Below are 24,897 nucleotides of genomic sequence, written 5' to 3' on the forward strand. Positions count from 1 at the left end.
CTACAGTATATAATATCCAAATAAATATTTTTCCTCTTGTGTTTTTTCTTTCTTTTGTTACAAAATATATTTATTTTTTCCTTAATTTCAAAATGTGGTGTGTCTTCAGGCTCTGAACAATAGACTTTTCCATACTACAGGAAATAGAAGTAGTAGAGACTTGAAAAGAAATTAGGCAATTGAATCTTGCTTCATAATTTTTCACTGCCCTGTTAGCACTTTGATACCATGAAGATTTTTAAAACATATTATTCACTTTTTCAAGGTGTTCTTGCTGACAGGATTAGTCTGAATTACCCGGTCCATTTTTACTCAAATTAGAAGTTTTAGCACTGTAGAGCTTTTACATCTTTTCAAGCATATTAATGATCAAAAAGAGCTTTTATTCTTATCCCTGTTCCAGGGTATTTGAATGTATTTTAATTCCCTAATGTATACTTCAAAATTATTCTTTTTGAAAATATGTTTCTGGGAGAGAAAGTTGTCAGCATTTAGTCAAGGTAAGGCTTTGATTCATTCACTCAGTGCACCCTCCTTCCTACCCAGCACACTCAGACATACAGATACACATAGAGTTAAAGATAGCCTTACTCACAAATAAGATTTTCACAAAGAAAACCTACATTAACCTCTTAAGGCTGCTATAGGTACCAGCTAGGGGGATACGAGGCAAGATTGACTGGTAAATGGAGCTAAGGTCAAAACACAGGAATGGGATCTGCAGTATTCCAATGCGATGGGATTTCCGAGCCAAGAGCCCAGATCTGATTGTGAAATGGAGACCTGTGGTGACTATGGCGGAGAGGGAGGCATGGTTGAAAGGACAACTCTAAACCCCAAACACTTGGGACAATCAGAGAGAGGAAGGGGAAAAGACACATAAACACTCCCTTTAAAAATTAGGATGCAAACTGAAGTTTGCTGCATTTGAATACAAAAGAACTCATTTACATCTTAGAAAAATGGATGTTTTTTTAAATTATCCTTTAATTTATCAAGCACATAGCACACTTTTGGGCAACTTTTTACTCAACTCGTTAGTAGGAAGTTGTGCCAGTTTAGAATATTTTCTAAGACATACATAAAAAGGTGTATTTGGAAAGCGTTCTGTGTTAGAAATTAAGAAAATCTTTTTTGTCCTTCTTGGACACTTATCTTTATATCACTTTTCGGTATCTTAGGATAGGAATTGTTAATCTAGGAGGTCTGTGAAGAAATTACAGGACATCTGTGAATCTCAGGAAATTATCAAATATTATTATGACGTGTGAATTTTTTCGGGGAAAATTTCACATATTTCAAAAAAGTCTATAATCCCTCCTTCTGAAATAACTGAAAAGTATCTAGAAAATCTCCCAAGTATTTGTTTGTCACAAACTATATAATGTCTTAATAGGGGGAAAGAAAGAGGGATGGATATAGGCTACTTAGGGTAGAATGAATGATTTCTAGAAAAGATGATGAGGACCTTACAAGAATAGGCAGCAGAAATGATAGTTTATGACAAAGTTTGTGTAGGTGTGATGGCTACTTCCTGTTTGTGATAAGAGTCAATCTTCCCTGGTTGATAAAACTTTTAGGCAGAGGACTTTATGATGGTTGAGTTCCTTTTGGAGGACGTGCTTTTGGGCAGATGACAGCGAGTTCAGAGAAAGCGAGTCTGCTTGTATTTGCTATTTTTCAGTGACTTCAACCTGAAATAATATACAAGAGCAGCATATTTTGGAGTGGCATGTCCCAAACTCCTTCATACTCAAGTTATACCAAAATCAACTATTTATGTTTGCCAGCTACAAACAGAAAATAGAATTTTTTAAAAACACTATTTATAATGGCATCAGAAAATAACATGTTTCTATGAATAGTTTGAGAAAACATGGGCAAGACTACACTGAAAACTGTAAGTCATATTGAGAGAAATTAAAGAAATAAATGACGGCACATACTCTATTCATAGATTGGACGACTCAGTGTCGTAAACATGTCAGTTCTTCCAAAATTGATCTGTAGGTTCAGTGTAACAATATGCTTTTTACCAATGCAGACATATTTGTTCTACTGATAGCAAGATCCATTAGAAACCTGCAGTAATGGTGATGATGATGTATTAGCACAAGGTTAGAGAAACAGCCCCACAAGTATACTGTCACTTCTTGTGCAACAGAGATGACAGTGGACAGCAGTGGGGAAAGGGTGGTCTTTTTGGTAAGTGATGATGAGTTATTTTGATAGTCTTGTGGAAAAAAAAGAAAGTTGGCCCTCACCAAAGACAAAAATCAATTTTAGGTAGAATTTAGATCTAAATATGAAAGGGAAACCTAATAGAAATACCTACACATGTACACCATGAGATGTGTTTAGCAGCATTTTTTGTAAGAGCCTCAAAATGGAAACAACCCAAATGCCCATCAAGAGAACAGCTACATAAATTCTGAGATATTCATCAGTGGGATGCTGTACAATATTGAAAAAGAAGGAGACTACAGCTTACATACAGTCCTACGTGGATGAATCTCACAAACGTAATGTTGAACAAAATATAAATATATATATATATATATTTATTATATATGAAATAATATGTCCCAAATGATTATATAAAGAAGTCACTTTATAGGAGGAAGGAGATGATTGAGTTTTTGGAGTGCTGATAATGTTTAAACTTTTTGTCTGTGTTTACGAGAGTTTTTGATTTGTAATCATTCATTTATCTGTACACTGGTTTTATTTATTTATTTACCTACTTATTTATTTAATATGAAATTTATTGTCAAATTGGTTTCCATACAACACTCAGTGCTCATCCCAGCAGGTGCCCTCCTCAATACCTATCACCCACCCTCCCCTCCCTTGCACGCCCCATCAACCCTCAGGTTGTTCTCATTTTCAAGAGCCTCTTATGGTTTGGCTCCCTCCCTGTCTAACTTTTTTTTTTTTTCCTTCTCCTCCCCCATGGTCTTCTGTTAAGTTTCTCAGGATCCACATAAGAGTGAAAACATATGGTATCTGTGTTTCTCTGTGTGACTTATTTCACTTAGCATCACACTCTCCAGTTCCATCCAAGTTGCTACAAAAGGCCATATTTCATTCTTTCTCATTGCCACATAGCATTCTATTGTGTATATAAACCACAATTTCTTTATCCATTCATCAGTTGATGGACATTTAGGCTCTCCATAATTTGGCTATTGTTGACGGTGCTGCTATAAACATTGGGGTACAAGTGCCCCTCTGCATCAGCACTCCTGTATCCCTTGGATAAATTCCTAGCAGTGCTATTGCTGGGTCATAGGTAGATCTATTTCTAATTTTTTGAGGAACCTCCACACTGTTTTCCAGAGTGGCTGCACCAGTTTGCATTCCCACCAACAGTGCAAGAGGGTTCCCGTTTCTCCACATCCTCTCCAGCATCTATAGTCTCCTGACTTGTTCATTTTAGCCACTCTGACTGGCATGAGGTGGTATCTCAGTGTAGTTTTGATTTGTATTTCCCTGATGAGGAGCGACGTTGAGCATCTTTTCATATGCCTGTTGGCCATCTGGATGTCTTCTTCAGAGAAGTGTCTATTCATGTTTACTGCCCATTTCTTCACTGGATTATTTGTTTTTCGGGTGTGGAGTTTGGTGAGTTCTTTATACATTTTGGATACTAGCCCTTTGTCTGATATGTCATTTGCAAATATCTTTGCCCATTCCATTGGTTGCCTTTTAGTTTTGTTGATTGTTTCCTTTGCAGTGTAGAAGCTTTTTATCTTCATGAGATCGCAGGATACAAAATCAATGTACAGAAATCAGTTGCATTCTTATACACTAACAATGATGCAACAGAAAGACAAAGAAACTGATTCCATTCACAACTGCATCAAGAATCATAAAATACCTAGGAATAAATCTAACCAAAGATGTAAAAGATCTGTAGGCTGAAAACTATAGAAAGTTTATGAAGGAAATTGAAGAAGATACAAAGAAATGGAAAAACATTCTGTGCTCATGGATTGGAAGAATAAATAGTGTTAAAATATCAATACTACCCAAAGCAATCGACACATGCAGTGCAATCCCAATCAAAATTGCACCAGCATTCTTCTCGAAGCTAGAACAAGCAATCCTAAAATTTGTATGGAACCACAAAAGACCCCAAACAGCCAAAGTAATATTGAAGGAGAAGACCAAAGCGGGAGGCATCACAATCCCAGACTTTAGCCTCTACTACAAAGCTGTAATCACCAAGACAGTATGGTATTGGCACAAAAAGACACATAGACCAATGGAATAGAATAGAGGCTCCAGAATTGGACCCACAAAAGTATGGCCAACTAATCTTTGACAAAGCAGGAAAGAATATCCAATGGAAAAAAGACAGTCTATTTAACAAATGGTGCTGGAAGAACTGGACAGCAACATCCAGAAGAATGAAACTAGACCACTTTCTTACACTATTCACAAAAATAAACTCAAAATGGATAAAGGACCTGAATGTGAGACAGGAAACCACCAAAATCCTAGAGAAGAAAGCAGGAAAAAACCTCTTTGACCTCAGCCGCAGCAATGTTTTCCTTGACACATTTCCAAAGGCAAAGGAATTAAAAGCAAAAATGAATACTGATTGTTTTTAAACATTTCTATCTTGATTTTATATTTCAATTAAAAATACTTATAAAGTACTGTAAAGATAGGTGTATAGGTGGCACATGGGTGTATCCTAGCTTTATAAGAGATTAATCGTTCAGTCTAGGACTTGAAAGAATATGGAGGCTTTTATAAGTTATAGTGAACCTCTAAATATTTAATAAATGAATCTTAGGAAAAAAGTGAAAAAGGACTGAGATCAGGAAAAGTAGAAGTGCTTGTTTTTCTTCCCTAGTTCACCAACCACCCACCTCTCCCCAGTTTAAACATTTAAGAACTTCCTAAAATAAACTAACCAAAACTAAATATAATATGCTGTACATTGGAAGTTTGGAGAAAATAAAGGGTGTGTGTGTGTGTGTGCACGCGCGCGTGTGTGTGTGTGTAAAAGACATCTTGGGTGTAGATGTCGTATTTTTACTTTTGTAAAAGAAAACATATGTGACTACTCTCTTTGCTGAGAACCCTGTTTAGTTGGGAAATTGAATTTCTAACTGTAATCATTCTGATAGCCTTCAAAGATTGACAGTAATGACAAGGAATATTGAGCTCTGGGGAATTCAAACCCCTTTCCTTTTTCTCTCAAGAATCTATAGAAAACGCTTCAAGAAAATATTGATAGTTTGAGAGGTTGGTTCCAAATTAGTGAGGAAAGTAATGAGGGAAATAATTGGTAGTGCTTTGAAGACTTCTATGTGCTAATTTGTAAAACTCCCTAAGACATGATATTAGGCTGGAAAAAGAGGGTGAAAATAGAACATTTAGTATTCCCACCTGTAAGTAAAACAGATAATAAAAATAAATGTTGTTTTAAGCTTTTTCTTTTTTCTTTCTCTCTTTCTCTCTTTCTCTCTTTTCTTTCTTTCCTGGAAGGTCACCACAAGAAACTGTTAGTGTATAACTCTGAAGAGTGGGACTAAAGATGTGGAGAGAGAACATTTGGTCTTCAGTTTATATTTCTAAGTTAGTTCTGTTTCAGTTTTTACCATATGCAGGTTTTTAACTTGTAGAAATCATTTAATTAGCACCCAGAGGGACTGATCACACTGAGTGGGTTTGAGGAGGCAGGTACAAGTGGCTTAAAAGCCAACAGAAGTCTTGTAGCTGTTGAAGGAGTCTGTGTTCTGGACTCTGTTCTACATAAAGTGGCACCTTCAACCCAGAGCCTCTAGTTCTAAAGGACCCTGCTTCTTCAGCCTGGCTTCTGTGCCAGTTTTCCAGAATACTGAGAGACCTAGAGACTTACTCTCCTGGAATTCCTGTGACCCAATCTAATATCCTTGAAAGTCTGTGACCTTAACTCTAGATGACGCCAGCCCTTGAAGAATATAGTAGGAAGTTTGGCCTTCACTGTGAGTGAGACAGAAGCCAGCCATTTCATGGTTGTACACAAAAGGAGGAAATCTAACTCAAAAGGAAGGATTGAAATGCAAGAAGTAATAGCAGGAGCAATTGGTAAACGTGTAGGTAAACTCAAGCCTTAATTGCATAAAACAAGAAGTAATAGTGACTAATTTGGGACATATATAACTAGATAGAATGAAAATATTAGTCCACATTAAAGTTTGAAATGAGAAGGGGGTAATGAATTTTAAAGCATTCTAAAATGCTTTTATTATTCAGGAAGATTATAAAACTGGAGATATTTTGAGTTACATTGAATATGAATTTTAACAATTTAATTATGACCACTGAAAAAGTAAAAATAGAATGTATAACTTCTAAGTGAACTGATGGAAAAATTGATAAAAGAGAAAAGTGTTAGTTCAATAAAAGGCTCAGAAATGAACAGAATAAAAGGAAGCAAAAAATCCTATGAGAAGTACATAGTAAGATGAATTTCAATCATTGATCACAATAAATGTAACTAAACTGGCCACTGACATTTCTCAATTTGGGTGGAATCGATAACTAAATTTAGCTTTTGTGTGACCCATGTAAAAACATACACAATGTGGGTCCAAGGAGTGAATTGTCAAGAAAGAATTCTTAAGACGTTTGTGGTGGAAAAAGGTGCTTTTATTATAGCACCGGGACAGGACCTAGGAGTGCTGTATGAAGCTGTGCTTATATGCTTAGTGCTCAAGGGGGAGGGGATGTATAGTATTAGATCATAAATGTTGTTTTTGAATTTTTACTGATAAAACTACTTTAGCAATATTTCTCTGGTGCTTATCATTCAGCTCAATATTAACTCTCAGTAGGATGTATAGGCAGTCATGAGATCTTTTAAGAATGTAGCAACCAGGGATGCCTGGGTGGCTCAGTTGGTCAGGTGTCCGACTTTGGCTCAGGTCATGATCTCATGGTTCATGAGTTTGAGCCCCGTGTCGGGCTCTGTGCCAACAGCTTGGAGCCTGGAGCCTGCCAGATTCTGTCTCCATCTCTCTGCTCCTCCCCTGCTCGTGTGCGCGCACGCGCGCGCACGTGTGTGTGTGTGTGTGTGTGTGTGTATATACACACACACACACACAGCAAAAAAGAATGTAGCAACCAGGGGCACCTGGGTGGCTCAGTTGGTTGAGCATCCTACTTCAACTCAGGTCATGATCTCTTGGTCTGTGAGTTCCAGCCCCGTGTCGGGCTGTGTGCTGACAGCTCAGAGCCTGGAGCTGCTTCGGATTCTGTGTCTCCTCCTCCTCTCTCTGCCATTTCCCTGCTTGTGCTCTTTCTCTCTCTCTCTTTCTCAAAAATAATTAAATGTTAAAAAAATAAAATGAAAAGAATGTAGCAACTAGTACATGTTTGATCCTTATCAGTACTATGCAGGCCATAGGTCAGCCTTCTGGGCTAAAGGTGAACATTTTCCTATTTCTATCCCTCATCGATAAGAACATGTAAAGGATGAAAGTAAAGGAATGGAGAAAAAATATTTCAGGCCAATACTAATTAGATAAGAACTGATGAAAATAACTGTAACCACATCAGATAAAATATATTCCGAAGCAAAACACCATTATTAGGGATTGGGGGGGGGCGTGTCATAAAATGAGAAAAAGAACAATTTACCCGGAAGGTATAAGAATTATGATACACCTTACAACACAGCTTCGGACTAATAAATAACATTATCTTTGTGCATATAATTTTATTATTTTCTTAAGATACATTTCTGATAGTGGGATAAGTAAGGATATAGCAGCTTTAAGGCTGTTGGAATATATTGCTCATTAGCATCTCTTGACCTAGAAAACATTTGAATACACTTAGAATCATTGGACCATATGTCCAAAACAACTACTGTTACATAGATCAGGGATTACAAATCAGTTTCTCCCCAGGTCTAAAGAGATTGGTAGTTGCTGCCTGGAGCACTGTGTTGTTAGACCATAACAGGGCCCCTTGATTACTGATGTCTTCTATATGTGTGGGAGGGGAGGAGACAGTTTGAGAGCCAGATATTTGCTCTTTATACTTTTCATTAAAATAATAACAGTGATAATACTTTGCCTTTTTGTATGTACTCTTTGCTGTGTACCCCCAAATTGGATAGAAAGCATGTATTAGATCAGAAGATCTTAAGTTAATATAGACTTCTTATTAAAAATTAATTTGGTAATTATAATGCAGTCATGGTCACCACTTTCAGAAAAATAAGTACAGTTAAAACCTTGGATTGCAAGTAACTTGTTCTGCAAGTGTTCTGCAAGACAGGCAAACATTTCTAATAAGTTTTAACTTGAAAAATGAGGATGTCTTGCAGTATGAATAGTATATGATGCTGAATTCACATGATCACACCTGAGCCAATGGTTCTTGCTTGAAATGCAGTTTGATATATGAGTGCTTTGGATTACAAGCATGTTTCCAGAATGAATTATGTTTGCAAACCAAGGTTTTACTGTATAGACATCATTCTCTAAATATAGTTTATCAGAACCTGTCAAAGCTTTTTTTTTTCTAAGTGTATTTATTTATTTTGAGAGCAAGAGCATGCACATGCAAGTGCAAGCAGGGCAGGGGCAGAAAAAGGGACAGAGAGAATCCAAAGCAGGCTCCATGCTGTTAGCACAGAGCCTGATGCAAGGCTCAATCCCATGAATCAGGAGATCATGACCTGAGCCAAAACCAAGAGTCAGACGTTCAGCCGACTGAGCCACCCAGGTGCCCCAGAACCTTTCAAAGGTTTTGTTAAAAATATCTGCCATAAGTACATAAGTATATATATAAGTATAAAAATGTTTTGACTTATTTTCATTTGGGGAAGCATTTTAGATTAGTACACACGTTTTACACTGTTCTCTAAACTTACAGAATTCTAATACATACCTTTTTCTCATTTGTTTTATGTATGCTTGCCAAGAAATATTTAGAAGAATTATGACCAAATATACGTAAAAAGGAGTTATCCTGTAGTCTTGACATTACTTTAGCAGTAATGGAAATTATAGATAAATAAAGTACAAGTGGTATTTCCATAACATCTGGAAAGTAAATTTACCTTTCATAATTCATAACAAATCATTAATGTATCTTATTATTCTTTTTAGACATTCTTCTGAGTCACCAACTTGATAATTCCCCAAGAGTAATTTTCAGTAGATTCAATGAATAGAAATTTAAAGCTGTTACCCAGTTCACCTCATGAAGTATCAGTTTTACTTCTTTTACTTCTACCCCTCAGCTGTGAAGTTAGGGAAATCTTGGTCATTTTTCCTATAAGCTAAGAAATACGTAGAAACAGTCTTCATGTTAACTGTATAGTTTATCATTGTGTCTTGTGCACTGAATTCACACAATGTTCCTGGTGAGCAGATGTACGAATTATAATTTCTGAAGATTTTTTTCTTCAGATAATTAAAAATGAATAATATATCCTCTCATTTGTGCATAGGAACTATTTGGTTATTAAGGATTTGTTTAGCCTTTGGATTCCATGTGTGCGTGCATGTGTGTGTGAGAGAGAGATTTTTAAAACTCAAATGCAACTCTTGATTTCTGACATCTTTCCAGACTATATTAGATAGTGTAACATGATTCACCAGTATGTATGCTTCTCATAGTTAAGAATGTGGTTCTCTTATGGTTCCCACCTTTCTGGTCCCCTAGTTCTTTATGCTTTAGAGCCAAAAACTGTGTTTCTGCACCTCCATACAAGTTGTATTCATCTCAAATAAGGTAGACTTTGAAAAGGCAACAAGAAACCATTACTCTGGCCCTTCAGTCATTCAACAGAGACCTAATGAACACCTTCTGCATTAAGAGGCCTTGCTGAACATGTACTTGAATTAGTGAAAAGTCAGTTTTAAGGAGTTGAAGTGAAGGAAGTAGCTTAAAACAGCGAAAGTCAAATGGCTCAAGATGGGTAGAAAATTTAGAAATAGAGGGGGCGCCTGGGTGGCGCAGTCGGTTAAGCATCCGACTTCAGCCAGGTCACGATCTCGCGGTCCGGGAGTTCGAGCCCCGCGTCAGGCTCTGGGCTGATGGCTCAGAGCCTGGAGCCTGTTTCCGATTCTGTGTCTCCCTCTCTCTCTGCCCCTCCCCCGTTCATGCTCTGTCTCTCTCTGTCCCAAAAATAAATAAACGTTGAAAAAAAAAATTAAAAAAAAAAAAGAAAATTTAGAAATAGAGAATGCCTTCTCTATGTAAAATGCATGTTTTCCACAAACCAAAAGGAGCCAATATTTACTCTGTAACTCCAGGCAGCTTCATTGGCTTTTCGTTTGGATTCCTCAGTCCTAATCTGTGCCTTTCATCCCTAGCCAGTGCAGACATAGGGTAGAGCTTGGAGGCTTGATGGCAGAAGAAAGGACCAAGCAAAGACATGTGAGAAGAAAATTAGAACAAGACATAAAATTGGAGATAAAAATGGAGCATACTTTGCTATCAGCTGTAGTATCTGTTCTGTGTTACATATGGAGAAGCTAAAGGCACAAGTTAGTTACTCAGCTAGCAAGTGTTTCGAGGCAAGTCTGTTTAGATTTGAGTCAAGGATTATATTGTTCCAGACATTCTGAGAGCAATAAGAGAATGGATAAAACAAACTCTGATCAGTTCATGCAGTTGAATACTATACAACAATAAAAAGGAACAAACACAAGTGAAAACCAGAAACATTATGCTGAGTGAAAGAAACTTTGCACACACATACATGCACAAAAAACTTTATATAAAGATACAGAATAGGCAAAACTAATCAGTGCAGTAAAGTCAGGGGTAATAAGTATACTAATGTCTACAAGTTATTTTGAGATACATCAAAAATACAAAACTATTAAACGTCCAACTCTTGATTTTGGCTCAGGTCACGATCTCATGGTTTGTGGGATCAGGCCCTACGCTGCAGAGCCTGCTTGGAAGTGTCTCGGTCCCTCCCCCACTCCCACTGTGTGTGTGTCTCTCTAAATAAATAAACTTAAAAAAATACAAAATGGATCTATGTACGGATAGCATAAGCAAGTATTGTAAAATGTTAATTATAGAATCTAGGCAGTATATGGGTATTCAGTGTACAAGTCTTTCAAGTGTCCATAATAAAATGTCAGGAAAATTTAATTGTGTATGACTTTTAGCGTTTTTGAAAACAGTATGTGTAAGCAAAAGTACATTCTTTATCCCAAGAAGAACAGCACAGTGGCAGCAGGGGCTCATAAAAGACTGAATAATCTGTGAAACATTGTCTTTGGAGCTCATTAAAAATACCTTCCCGTATGGTCTCTGAATGCAGTCCTCCTTAAAGCCAAGGCTAATTGAATCACAATAGTGGATGCCTCTCCAGGGTAGGGTGGGAGTTGACTGGGAAGTGGAATGAAGGAAACTTCTAGAGTGATAGTATCACACAAGTAAAACCATTTACCACATCTCATTGAATTGTGCACTTAAGGTCCGCATTTCATTATACATAAGTTTTTCCTCAAGAGGAAAAAAAAAAGCTGTAAGTGAATACTGAATTCTAGCTAATTATCCACATGCTTGAGTGTTGATGTCTGAAAATTATTTGAAATGAATGAAAAATATCAAATGTGTTGAAGGATAGATATGTGATATATAAAGCAAATTAAAGAATGTTAATAGGTTATCTGTATATGAGTGTTCACTGTATAGTTCTTTTAACCTTAAATGGAATAGAAGGAGCTAAGAACCCAGCGTATTGGAAGGATCATCTGTATAAATATTGGATTAATCAAGAGTTACTACAGGAATAAGTACCCCTACTACCCAGATCTTGGTCTCTAACACCACCTTCACTAAAATGAACCACATCTCCTTGGAGACATAGCACATTCCACATAAAAGTATTGGATTGACATAAATTTATGAAGCTGATAACTCAGATTTTGTAGTGAAGTGGCCATCTTCTTATGAAGTACCCACTGAAATATTTAGGGGCAAAGGGCTATAATATAATGTATGTATGATTCAGGAAAAGAATTATACGTTGTATGTAAGAGAGAGAAAATACAAACAGTAAATCAAATGGGATGAAATGTTAATAAGTAAATCTGGGTAAAGTGTCTAAGAGTACTCCTTATATTTGTAACATTTTGTAAATTTGAAATAATTTCCCCAAAACAATTATGACAGGAGTGGTGTTCGAGAGGGACGAAGTGATCTACCGAGCTCAGGTGTTGGGCTCACTGTATTTTGTGCTGTGAGACCAAGATAAGCAGTGGATTATCTTAAAGTTCCAATCTTCTAGTGTTCTATTTTCACTTTGATATTTGAATTTTGTTCCTTGTTTTTGGCACAGTGATATTTCATCTTTAGTTCTTTTATATCATTAGTGTTTTGTTCTTCCAAATATAATGTTTTCTTTGCAGAACTTTGTAGGTCTCTAACTTAGCTGTCTTAGTCTTCATTTTTACAAGGCTCAGGGCATCTAGCAGATAACTCTTAAAGTTGGGGATTTTTCTTTCTATACTTTTTTAAAAGGTTTTATTACAATATAATTCACCCATTTAAAGTCTACAATTCAGTGGTTTTTAGTATATTCACAATCAAATTTAGAACATTTTCTTACCCCAACAAGAAACCTCCTACCCATCAGCAGTCATTTCATGTTTACCCTTCTTTCCTCATCCCCTTATTACTAATCTACTTTTTATCTCTGGGTATTTCATGTAAATGTAATCATTCCATATGTGGCCTTTTGTGACTGGCTTCTTTTAGTTCAAATGTTTGCAGTTCATCCACGTTTTAGCAGGTATCAGAGCTTCATTCTTTTTTTTTTTTTTTGCTTAGTAATGTTCCTTGTATGAATATACTACGTCTTATTTATCCATTTATTAGTTGACGTTTGGGTTGTTTTCATTTTTGGTCTATTACGCTATGGAACAATGTTGCTATGAACATTTGTATACATGTTTTTATATGAACATGTGTTTTTGTTTTGGACGCCCAACTGACTGAGCCACCAAGGCACCCCAAGATTGGATTTTTTAAAATTGTATAGCTAGGGGCTCTTGGATAGCTCAGTCGGAAGAGCATGTAACTCTGGATCTCTGGGATGTGAGTTTGAGCCCCATGTTGGGTTTAGAGATTGCTTAAAGATAAAATCTTTAAAAAAATTGTATAGCTGGAACTCATAACTTTTAAATGCCCTTTGCAGATGGATATATATTTAGCATCTGACACCCTGAGTCTGTCATAACCACTGATGCCACTAACCACTGCCACTTTATTGTCCAATTTTAGAGTTCAACTTGATTGCAAGTTGGTGACCAGGTCCATGAGGAAAGGCAAAAGAAATTGGAGCTCTTTAACTTGATGTCAAAAAGCCCCACGTTGACTTAGTAGCCATTGTCATGGGTTGTAACATTAACAAAGGAATATTCCCTTCATTTTAATTGCAAATTTTCATATTTTTAAATATTTTATTATCATAAGTAGGAATTGATAAAATGGGCATTGAGTTTAATTTTTTTAAATGTTTGTGTGTGTGTGTTCGTCATAGGAAAGTAGAAAGCAAAATAGTATTTCTTTCTCCCAGATTTTATTTGGCTCACTCTAACAGAAGATACTCTTAGTTTCAGCTCTCCTAAAAGGCCAGTTTTTCGTATGTTGAGATCTGCATACACATTTACAGAGTTTATTTAGATCATTTTTTATTTGTCCTACTCAGATTTAATTCACCTTTAAGAAACCATCATTACAGAGGACTGGATTAAAATCTGATCAATATGAAAATAGTTTATATGTAGATTATTTTCTTAGATCAAGCTGTAAGAATTCTAGATTAACTCTGTAAAGCATTACATGTCCTAAAACTCATATATTCATAAGTAAATTAAAGGGGAGAGGAGTGAAGGGGCGCCTGAGTGGCTCAGTCTGTTGAGTATCTGACTTTGGCTCAGTTGATGACCTCATGGCTCATGGGTTTGAGCCCCGTGTAGGGCTCTGTGCTGATAGCTCCAAGCATGGAGCCTCCTTTAGATTCTGTGTCTCCCTCTCTCTCAGCCCCTCCCCTGCTCATGCTCTCTCTCTCAAAAATAAATATAAACATTAAAAAATTATTTTTAAAAGGTGAGGAGTAAAAAGTTCTTAATACCACTTGTACTGACTGTCCATATACAGTATAATCTTAACTATCTTTCTTTTTTTTGAAAGAATTTAATCTATAAAAATTAAAGTAAAACCCTCTCTTCACCACCCATTTCAGAGCATATTATGATGGCTGCCAGATGTACATAGGATGTAGGTTTATTTTTATTCGTTCCTCCTTCCCTCCCTTCATTTACTTTTTTTTTTTTCCCTTTTGACGGCTTATTTCTGAGTTTTTGAGTAGAAAGACTATTGGCAGCTGCCAGAAGGTATGTCCTAGGAGTGCTATGATGATGTATGAAAATAACAGCACACACTGGGCTTTTTGGTCACATGTGCCTCCGGGGTCCATCAGCTCTGAAGTGATGGAGGGTGTTCTTCTTGGGCACGATGATTGGGTTTCCTCTCTATAGAGGTTCCTGGTTGTGCCTAAAGTCTCCAATGTTCGATCTGAAGTTACCAGTTAACATTTTTTTGTTTTTTGTTTTGGTCAGGGGACATGAGCTTCTTCCCAGTTATAAATGAACTGCCATTTTGGTAATTTCTATTTGTGTTGAATTCTTACAGCTGTCCACACAAGGAGATGCAAGTCAGGTGATTGGGCCTCTTACAGAAGGGCAGAGAAGAAATGTGGCAGTAGTGAATTCACTGTATAAGTTACACCAATCAGTAACAAAGGTAACCTTTATTTTATTTTAATTAAGTTCTTTTGATTTCAACTTCTTTCTGTTTGCCTCAAATAGACAACAAATTATTATTTAATTTTTTGCAAAAGAAAGCAATGAAAACGTGGTGAGTGTGAAATAAGCTGTGGAATGAACTCTTTTTAAACAGTTATTGACTCTGGCCTTTCTCATTTGTGTGACTTTTTGTTTATATACTTGGTTTAAAGCATAAGAACTCTAGATCATCAGGCTTGGTTGGTATAATCAAGTTTATTGAGCAAATGATTTAAGGGTAAATATACTATTTCATACCTATTAAAAAGCATAATTTGATATCATGTGGGTGGTAGTAAATTATAGCAAAGCTAATGACAGAATGAGAACTCTTAATCCCTCCAACATGTTGGAAAGGTTCTATCTTTGCCCCAAAATAGGGGGAAGGAGCTGCCTAAACAGTGCATTTTTATGGTATAATAACTGATGGCTACTTGAAAATAGAAGATGGATTTTATTTTTTGCTGTTGTGTTGCTGATGTAATTTTTAATGATGAACTTTAATTTGTTGGTGACCATATATTATTTCTAAGATGAACTGTATTTATAATTACCAGGAAAGCTACAATTTCAACCCAGTCTTTGACTTTTGAGTAGCTTGTGTTTATTCTCTATAAACCATTTCCAAAATATTTAGCAAGTAGAGAAATAGAGGACCTGAAGAAGGCTAAAGATTAGATGACATTCTTGAAAACATGACCTTTAATTTGAGCTTTATATGCTAAATTGTATTTTAGAATAATTATCAGTGACTGTTCAGTTACTTAGAATTTTAACAAGTCCTTTTATCAATTAGGAGTTTACAAAAAAGTGTATGTCACACATTAAGCAGAATGTATTTTAAAGGTTTATTAACAAACCTCAGAAGAGTAAGTAAAAAACAAAAGGAAATAAAAAATATAAATCATGTATTTTCCATTCCCTTTATTATTACTCTAATTAGACTGCAATCAATGAAAGAATGTTATTTATTTAGGCTGATGTAAATGCCTTTCTTGATACTTTCAGAATGTTCATAATATTTGTATTGATTTCTAAAAAGAAATTGTTTGATATTTGTATTTTATTTTATTTTTATTTTTTTAATGCTTATTTATTTTTGAGAGGAAGAAAGAGTGTGAGCAAGGGCAGGGGAGGGGCAGAGAGAGAGGGAGACACACAGAACTCGATGGGCTCCAGGCTCCATGCTATCAGCACAGAGCCAGATACGGGGCTTGAACTCACGAACTGTGAGATCATGACCTGAACTGAAGTAGGACGCTTAACCAACTGAGCCACCCAGGCGCCCCTGACATTTGTATTTGAAAGACTTGTTGAAAATTATAGTTAGCCTGGAGAAAAGTGATTTTTTTAAACAAGTATGTAAATACAGCTTTAGACTGACCTTTTTAAGTTACAGTATTATAACTAAAGCCTGTCTAAAGTGAATGAAGGAAAGCCAACTCTTAACATTCTTAATCTTTTGATTATTTGAAGTATACAGGACGTTTGCTTTATACAGGAAAGTATTGTTCAGTCTGCCTTAACTAGTATATACTAAGAAGTTTTTAAAACATGTAGGAGATATAATATGAAGTTATGATACTGTTTTATGTGTCTGTAGAAACAGCTTTATTATGTTAATGATCAAAATTAATATTTATAAAAATAAATGACTTAAGCACAACTATAACTGGATCAAAACCTTGTTCTAGGTGGTTTCCAGTCAGAGCTCATTCCCACCAGCAGCCGAACAAACTATAATCTCAGCCCTAAAGGTAAAAGAATTTAATCTTTGACTCTACAGATCACAGTGGGTTTTAGGATTTGTTTGGATGAGTGGGAGATTGTCACATTTTAAAAATAATTCAGAATTCTCTACCAAAAGTAGCTGCTGATAATTATCCTAAAGAGAAGGCATACATGTGTGTTTATATTTTCTAGATCTTAAAAATAGACCCTGTTGGTGTCTACAGATTGTGTTCTACTTATGATAATTTTATCATAAGCAAGAGAAGCAAGAGTCTTCAAGTACTCACTATATCTCAGGGCAGTACAGCCTAGTATTATCCTAGTAAAGCAGAGTCCCTACTAGGGTGATTTTGTCCTCTAGGGAACATTTAACCATGTTTAGAGACATTTTTGATTGTCATGACTGGGAGTGGAGTGCTCTTGGCATCTAGTGCCAGGGATGCTGTTCAACATCTTGCAGTGCATAAGAGAGCCCTGACAACAAGGAATTACTGGGCCCAAAATGTCAATAGTGTCAAGGTTGAGAGACTCTAATGTGTATGTGAAAGGTGTGAAATCAGGGTAAATTCCCATTTTTAACATACTAACATAAATATACCCAGGAAGTTTAATAAAAAATAATGGTCGTACAAGATTCAGAGCCATATGTAGCCGACACTAGGTAACTCTTTAAACAAAGACATCATTCATTTTTATGATAGTAATATATACCCTGTATTTAGTACCTGCTCCTTGCCAGTCACATGCAATATATTGAAATATGATCACAACTGTTCAAGTTATATATTATTGTCCCTATTTTATACAACTTGGAATAGCTTGCTCAAAGTCCTAATGCTGGTAAATCCAGACCTCACTGACCCAGAGAGTTGTGTTTGCTTGCCATCATCATTCATTTGTTTACTAAATATGTTTTTGGTATTTACTAAGTAACACTGTGTAGCAAAGACTCGGGAGCCAAACTACTAGTATATGAATCCTATCTCAGCTATTTAACTAGCTGTATGACCTCAGACAAGTTAATAAGTTTACTCTTGCCTTAGTTTCTGCATCTGTAAGGTGTACAATATAACTGCACAAAGGTAATAGATGTCAACTGTCAGGTTAGATTTAGGTTGCTTAGATAGAGATAAGAGAGAGACAGAGACAGAGACAGGCACTACCAGTGAATTCCAAGGACAAATGCTTTTATTTAGGGAGTAAGAAGCTACAAAGAAACACTATTGAACAACAGTTCAACAGCAAACTTCAGTTTGCTGAGGAAGAGATTTAGAGGATGTTGTCACAAATCATAAGGGAGAAGGTAATTTCTGAGGTCAAAATGCTGTCCACAGGTGACATGGATGGGGATTTTACAGGCCCCAAAACTTGAGGACACTAAATTCATATATGTGGGTAGGAGAAGACAGTCTTTTCCCCCAGCACAGTGAAAGCACACTTGGGTGTTTCTCTGTATTCTTTCTGTTCCCCCAATGTGCCCATCTCATTATGATGTATTATTAGAGCCACCATCCTAAAATAATTGTTTTTATTAAGAGTTGTCCAAAAAGGGGCACCTGGATGGGTCAGTCAGTTAAGCTTCTGATTTCGGCTCAGGTCATGATCTTACAGTTTGTGAGTTTGAGTCCCACATCGGGTTCTGTGCTAACAGTGCAGAGTCTACTTGGGATTCTCTCTCTCTCCCACTCTCTGTCTCTGCCCCTCCCCCACTCTCTCTCTCACACACACTCAAAATAAATAAAACTTAAAAAAATGTAAAAAAAAAAAAAAAAAAAGAGTTGTCCAAGAAAAGAATTGTCCAAGTTACTGATGGTCATAAAAATACCATAAAATCAAACCAATGGGAAAACCCAAAAGGTCTTAACATTCTTGCTTCCAGGCAGGGAATTCACAGTCTCCTTTTCTGTGGTTCCACATTTTTTCTTTGTCTTCTAGAAGTAGCTATCAAACATATTTTGATTGCTACCCAAGATAGGAAATCGATTTTAATTTGTGACCCCATACACAATATATAAGCATTTATAAATATGTACATACCTATATAATTGCATGTATGTAAGATATACATCTATATTTCTGTAATTGAAACAAAAGTTTCACAGAACAATATTTTCCTTATTTTGGGTGATACATGCTTTTGTTTTCTATGCTCCTCTATTACTTTTTTTTTTTAATGTTTATTTATTTATTTTGAGAGAGAGAAAGCACAAGTAGGGGAAGGGAATGGAGAGAGAGAGAGGGAGGGTGGGAGGGAGAGAGAGAGAGAGATAGACAATCCCAAGCAGGCTCCACGCTCAGTGTGGAGCCTGATGCAGGGCTTGATCTCACAACCCGAGCTGATATCAAGAGTTAGACACTTAACCAGCTGAGCCACCCAGGCACCCCTCATCTGTTACTTTTTAAAACATTCTGATAGTGATTTTTTGACCCCTAATGATCACATCTCATGGTTAGAGAAAGTCCACTCTGTAGGTTAAGACAGAGTGCCTACACTTTGCCTGATCATAAAAGTCTCCCGACAGATTCAAACTAGAAACTCTTCAGATTGTAATTCAGTGTCGGATGTATTCTGAATCTGCATTTTTAACATATAACAAAGGTAGTTCCTGTTGTTAGTCACTGTAGGCTGAGAGTTGAGGCCAGTGCAGGCAAGATTGCCCTGACCTCCGGCTACAGCCCTTGCTCTGAGGCTTGCTCACCAGAGCCAACCGCTCACGTAGTTGGGCAGTTTGGTGACGGCTCACCAGTGTGGTCCTTGAGAATTGGGTAAGAAGACTGGCAGGTGGTTCAAGTGGCCCTGCCAATTAAAGACTTAATTGCATATGTTAACAGAACTCAATGAAACCATTTTGACGTTGCTTTTTAAATTAAATTATAAAAACTGTTATGACATATTAAGTAAAAAACAAAACCCTCTCACTTAAGGAAAAAAAAAAGAGAACCTTGAATTTCCTAAAATTGTAGGAGATTTAGTACAAATTTACTTTGAGTTAGGGGTAGAATGGTAGGAGGTATAAATAATTGTATCCCAAGAACCAAAAACCTATATGCTTTTATTATTTTATAGAGAAAATACTAAATATATGTTTCACTTGCTAAAATTACACAGAAGGGTACATAACAGTTTTTTCTTCTCTACCTTGTTGAGATTTTATCTGAAATTAAATGTTATTTTAGGCTTGAGGTTTAACATCTGATAATTATCTACTTTGTCATGGATGGCATAATTAAAATTAATGAGAGTCATTTTATTATACTCACCTCAACTGTTAAGTATTTAAATACCTTGGCTCAATAATTGTGATCCATTTATTACTGGGATTGTTTCATATAGATAGTGATTGTATTGCTAAGTTTAAACATAGTAGTTTTTCATTTCTCCCTTATTGTGTGGGTTTATGTTCTGTATGAGAGAATAATCCAGATTGCTGAGACTTCTATATTTTTGTAATCTTAGCTATTTTAGGTAAATCTTTGAAAAATGTATGACACACTTCCCTGCTTTGTAAAGAATTTGTGAGATATAATCTATTCTCCTTTCTCCATTTGCTCTGAGAGCCGTTAATCCTCTACTGTTCCTGTTTTGTATTTCCCATAAGTGGGAAGCCTCATGTAGCTAGAATGAACATTTTCTTTGTAAACCATCATATCATATACAGGTAGATGCCTGTTTTCCATGCCTTGTTTCACTGGCTAGGAACTCTGGTACAGGGTTGACTACAACTGGTGAGAGTGGACCTTGGTGAGCATTTTCCTGACTTGGAGGAAAGCACTCCATCTGTATTCTAGTGTTTTAAGTATGGTGTTAGATGGCCTTTATCAGGTTAAGCAAGTTCCTTTCTATTCCTAGTTTACTGAAACTTTTAAAAAATATAAATGGCATTTCATCAAATAGTTTTTTCTCTATCTGTTGAAATAATCATATTGTTTTACACCTTTATTCTGTTAATAAAATACAGAAGTTGATTTTCAAATGTCAACCCCACCTTAGTTATGATGTTATTACCCTTTTTATATATTCCGGAATTTGATATGCTTAATTTTTGTTAACAATGTTTGCATCTATAATCATAAGAGATATTGGTATATAGTTTTCTTGTAATTCTTTGATTTTGGTATCAAAATTGGCCTCATTAATTAGGTTTGGAACTATTTCCTCCTATTCTGTCATCTGAAAGAATTTGTGTTATTTTCTTCTCACATGCTTAATAGAATTCACCAGTGAAGCCATCTGGGCCTGTAGTTTTCTTTGTAGGAAGTTTAGAACTACACATTTGATTTGTTTAGTAGGGAAAAGGCTATTTGAGTTACCCGTTTCTTCTTGAATGAGCTTTGATACTTTGTGACTTTCAAGGTATTTGTCTATTCATCTAAGTTACCTGATTTGTCAGAATAATGCTGTACATGATATTCTCTTACTGTCCTTTTAATGTCTTTGGGGCCTCTAGTGATAGCCTTTTTAAAAATTTTTTTTATTAATATTTGTGTTCTCTTTTCTTCTTCAGTTTAGCTATGGGTTTGTCAGTTTTATTGATCTTTTCAGGGAGCCAACTGTTGACTTTCTTGATTTTCTCTCTTTCTTTTTCATTGATTTCTGCTTTTGCCTTTTTTATTTACTTCCACTTGGGATTTTCTTTGCCTTTTTAAAAAAAATATGCCTTATACCATTGATTTTTAGACCTTTTCCCTTCCCAAATAAGTTTAACAAGTTGTAAATTTCCCTCTAAGTAACTTTGGTTTTGACATGTTGTGCTTTTATCCTCATTAAGTTTGAAATATTTTCAGATTTCCTTTGCAGTTTCTTCTTTGATTCATGAGTTATTTAAAATGGGTTTTTTTAAAATTCCAATTATTTTTGGTTTTCCTAGATATCTCATTTTTTCATACAGTTCTGTTATCATCAGAAACCATACTCTGTATGATTCCAGTTCTTTAAAGGTTTGAGTCTTGTTTTATGGCCTAGCATGTGTTGTGGTCTGTCTTGGTAAATGAACCATGTGGTTTGACAAAAAAGTCTACTCTGCAGTTGTTGACTATATTGTTCTATAAATATCACTTAAGTCAAGGTAGTGGGAATATATTTAGTGATGTGTTCAGATATTCTGTGTCTCTACTGATATTTTATATAATGGTTCTATCAACTGCTGAAAGGCAGAAGTTAGTTTTCTACTATGATTGTGGACCTTTTAATTCTGTCAATTCTTGACACCTCAATTTTGAAGATATTTACTACTTCTGCTGAAGCTGTGTCTCATGCATATTTACAATTGTTATGCCTTCCTGAAGAACTGATGTTTTCGTCATTGTGAAATAGCCCTCTTTAGCTATGTTAATACTTACTGTCATGCAGTTTTATGTGATATTAATTTGGTTACTCCAACCTTTTTGTGCTTAATGTTTACATGGTATATCTTCTGTCCACTTATTTTCAATTCCTGTGTGTCTTTATTTTTAAAGTACATCTCCTATAAACAGTATATAGTTATCTTTTTGTCTGTTGGTAATCTCTGTCTTTTAATGGGAGTGTGTAGTCCATTAACATTATATAATCATTAACTAGTTTTTATTTTGATATATATAGTTATGTTTTTTATCCCATTTGTTTGGCTTTTTTTTGCTTTTTTCTTTTCCTCCTATTTTTTCTTTTGGATTCTTTGAAAAATTTTTTGAATTCCATTTTAATTAATTTATTAGATTTTTATATATACCTCTTCATGTGATTTTTTTTTAGTGGTTCTTCTGGGGATTACCCTATAAATCCTTAAGTTTTCATAGTCTTCATAGAGGTAATTTTGCACCATGTTATGTAAAATATAGAAACCTCTTATTTATGGAAGTACATTTACATCTACATGCATGTAGTGCAATTTGTTTTTAGTTTACAATATCCATTTTTGTGGGGCGCCTGGATGACTCTATTGGTTAAGTGTCCAACTCTTGATTTTGGCTCAGGTCATGATCTCAGGTCATGGGATTGAGCCCCACACTGGGCTCCATGCTGAGCATGGAGCCTGCTTGAGACTGTCTCCCTCTCTCTCTGCCCCTCTGCTGCTTGCACTTTCTCTCTCTCTCAAAATAAATAAATAAACATTTTTTAAAAATAAATAATAAAATATCCATTTGGTTCTTTTTTTACACATTCAGTCACTCTGCTGAGGTTTCCTAATATTTATTGTGAGCATTTCTTTCTTTACCTCACCGAGGTTCCTGCCTAATAATTGTAGAATCTGGATCATCTCAGGGATGGCAGCTGTGAATTATCTTTTACCTTGAAAATTGATAACATTTTCTAGCTTTTTGTATATGTAGTGATTTTTTAATATATCCTGGATATTGTGAATGTTAATGTTGTGTAGACTCAGTATTTTTTTTACATTGCTCCTGAGTGTTGATGTTACTTTAGCGATTAATCAGCTTGACTGGGCTCTAACTGTACACTGTTGTACCTGCAGCTGGCCATGCCTTAGACCTCAGTCCAGTGAAGCCTTGTTGGCAGCCATTTTTTGTTTGCTTTGCACAGGCACGATTGATGAGTCAGCTGAAGACTAGTGCTGAGTTTAAATATAGAATTAGCCATTCTTCTCTGGCTCTCTCCCATCTGAGGTTCCTCTCTCACTTTCTAATCGCCCTGGTTGAACCAGGGCCCCTTTCCATTGCTCTTTTGGCCTAAAAGACTGCAGGATTTGTTTTCTTTTTTTTTTTACTTTCAGAGTTTTAGCGACCCAGCCTTGCCACTGTCATGACGATAGACACTCTTTGAGCCAAGTCACAGAAAATGGAAAACTCACTCTCCTCTGATTGCTTGCTCTAGATTTCCACACCCTTCTAAAAATGCCTGCTTTTTTCCCATCTCTACGACTCTACAGTAGGTTTTTTGTTGGTTTGTTTTCCATAATTGTTTGTAGGAGGATCTGTAGTTAGACACTTCACTCTCTCACACCAGAGTCTTCTTTCTTGAACTCTTGTTCAGTCATTTCTACCATTCTCTAAAATCTCTTCTTACTTCTCTGCCCTAAGTGGGCAAAGCATAACCAAAAGCTCAGTGGAGTCACCTGTGTGTAGGAAATCCCAGCTCTTCTACTTGCTCACTTAAGGACAGTCTCCTTAACTTCACTTTAGTTTCCCCATCTATAAATTACTTTAGATTCATCACCTATGAGTTAGAGATTTTAATATTCTTAAAGGAAGGAATAATTGAATTTAAAGTAGAACTATAATATGTGAGGCATATACCATAGTTCTCCGCACATAATATATACTAAATAAATAATCTTACCCCTTTTAGTCCTTCAAGGACTCCTCTTCTTCTGAAAGACCTCAAAATGGCATTTAGCCTTACTCTACAAACCATCCTCTGGTATCTCATTGACTCTTTTGGCTTCATCTTCCCTCTTAGAAGCCAAAGACTACCAAATCTAGTCAAATGTGTCAAGAACTACAAATGTAAATATTTCAGTTCTTTCTGGATAGCCCATGTGAATTTCCTATAAGTCCTTCAAACTCATGTCCAAATCTGAACTCATCATTTCTTCTCTCCATCCCCAAATCAACCTGCTGCTTCTGCACTCACACATTCAGTTAATAATATCACCAAATCATTAATCACAGTATCTCCAGCCTGTCTCCTCGTATCTATTCCTGTTGCTTCTGATTTTGTTTGGACACTCACCATTTTGCATCAAGACTACTACTGCCTTTAGTCTATTTACCCAGTCTGCCATCCAATGTGATTTTTCCCACATTCAGATCTTTAAACCACATTTTCTCATTGCTTAAAACCCATCATTGGTCTCCCATTCCCTTCAGGGCAAATTCCCAACTCCTTAGCAGCCTACCGAGTATATCTGCTGAGTCTATTTCCACACAGGCAGGCACCTCACACCCTGTCTGTATTGAACGCTGTGCAGTTGAGTGCATCATCTTTCCCAGGCAACCATACTTTTAATGTGTACTCTCTCAGCCCACCTCTGAAATTTGGTGTAGGCAGTACCTTCTGTCTTTCAGATCATGTCAGCTTAAGTGAGGTTTCTCCCATGATCCCATAGCACCCTATAGAGCATTACTATGGCTAGAAATTATCTGCTGTCACTAGATTGTGAACTCCTTGAGGGCAAGCTGTATGCTCTTGCTCAGGCATTTTCTCTGTCTCTCCTTGCCTCCCTGTCTCTCTCAATCCCCATGTACTGTATGTTTACTTTTACCAGAGATTAAGGGCTAGAGATGATATTTAGGAATTTAATGGATACAGGTCCTGTTTATTAACCTTTTCCGATTTATTTCTATTGTTTGTATGAGCCAAAGCCATCCATCTTCATTGTGTGTAGTCACCAGTGAGGCA

At 36.1% G+C, this 24,897-nt stretch overlaps 1 protein-coding gene across 1 annotated transcript in view; it reads left to right on the forward strand.

Moving 5' to 3' along the window:
* Window positions 1-24,897, forward strand: part of COG5 (component of oligomeric golgi complex 5) — a 316,096-nt gene that overhangs the window by 258,961 nt on the left and 32,238 nt on the right. Inside the window, exons 15-16 of the mRNA XM_043588598.1 lie at window positions 14,677-14,787; window positions 16,523-16,585. Coding sequence (XP_043444533.1) covers window positions 14,677-14,787; window positions 16,523-16,585 — 174 coding nt within the window. The remainder of the gene's footprint in view (window positions 1-14,676; window positions 14,788-16,522; window positions 16,586-24,897) is intronic.

The sequence above is a fragment of the Prionailurus bengalensis genome, chromosome A2 (assembly GCF_016509475.1).
Source record: "Prionailurus bengalensis isolate Pbe53 chromosome A2, Fcat_Pben_1.1_paternal_pri, whole genome shotgun sequence".
NCBI lineage: Eukaryota > Metazoa > Chordata > Mammalia > Carnivora > Felidae > Prionailurus > Prionailurus bengalensis.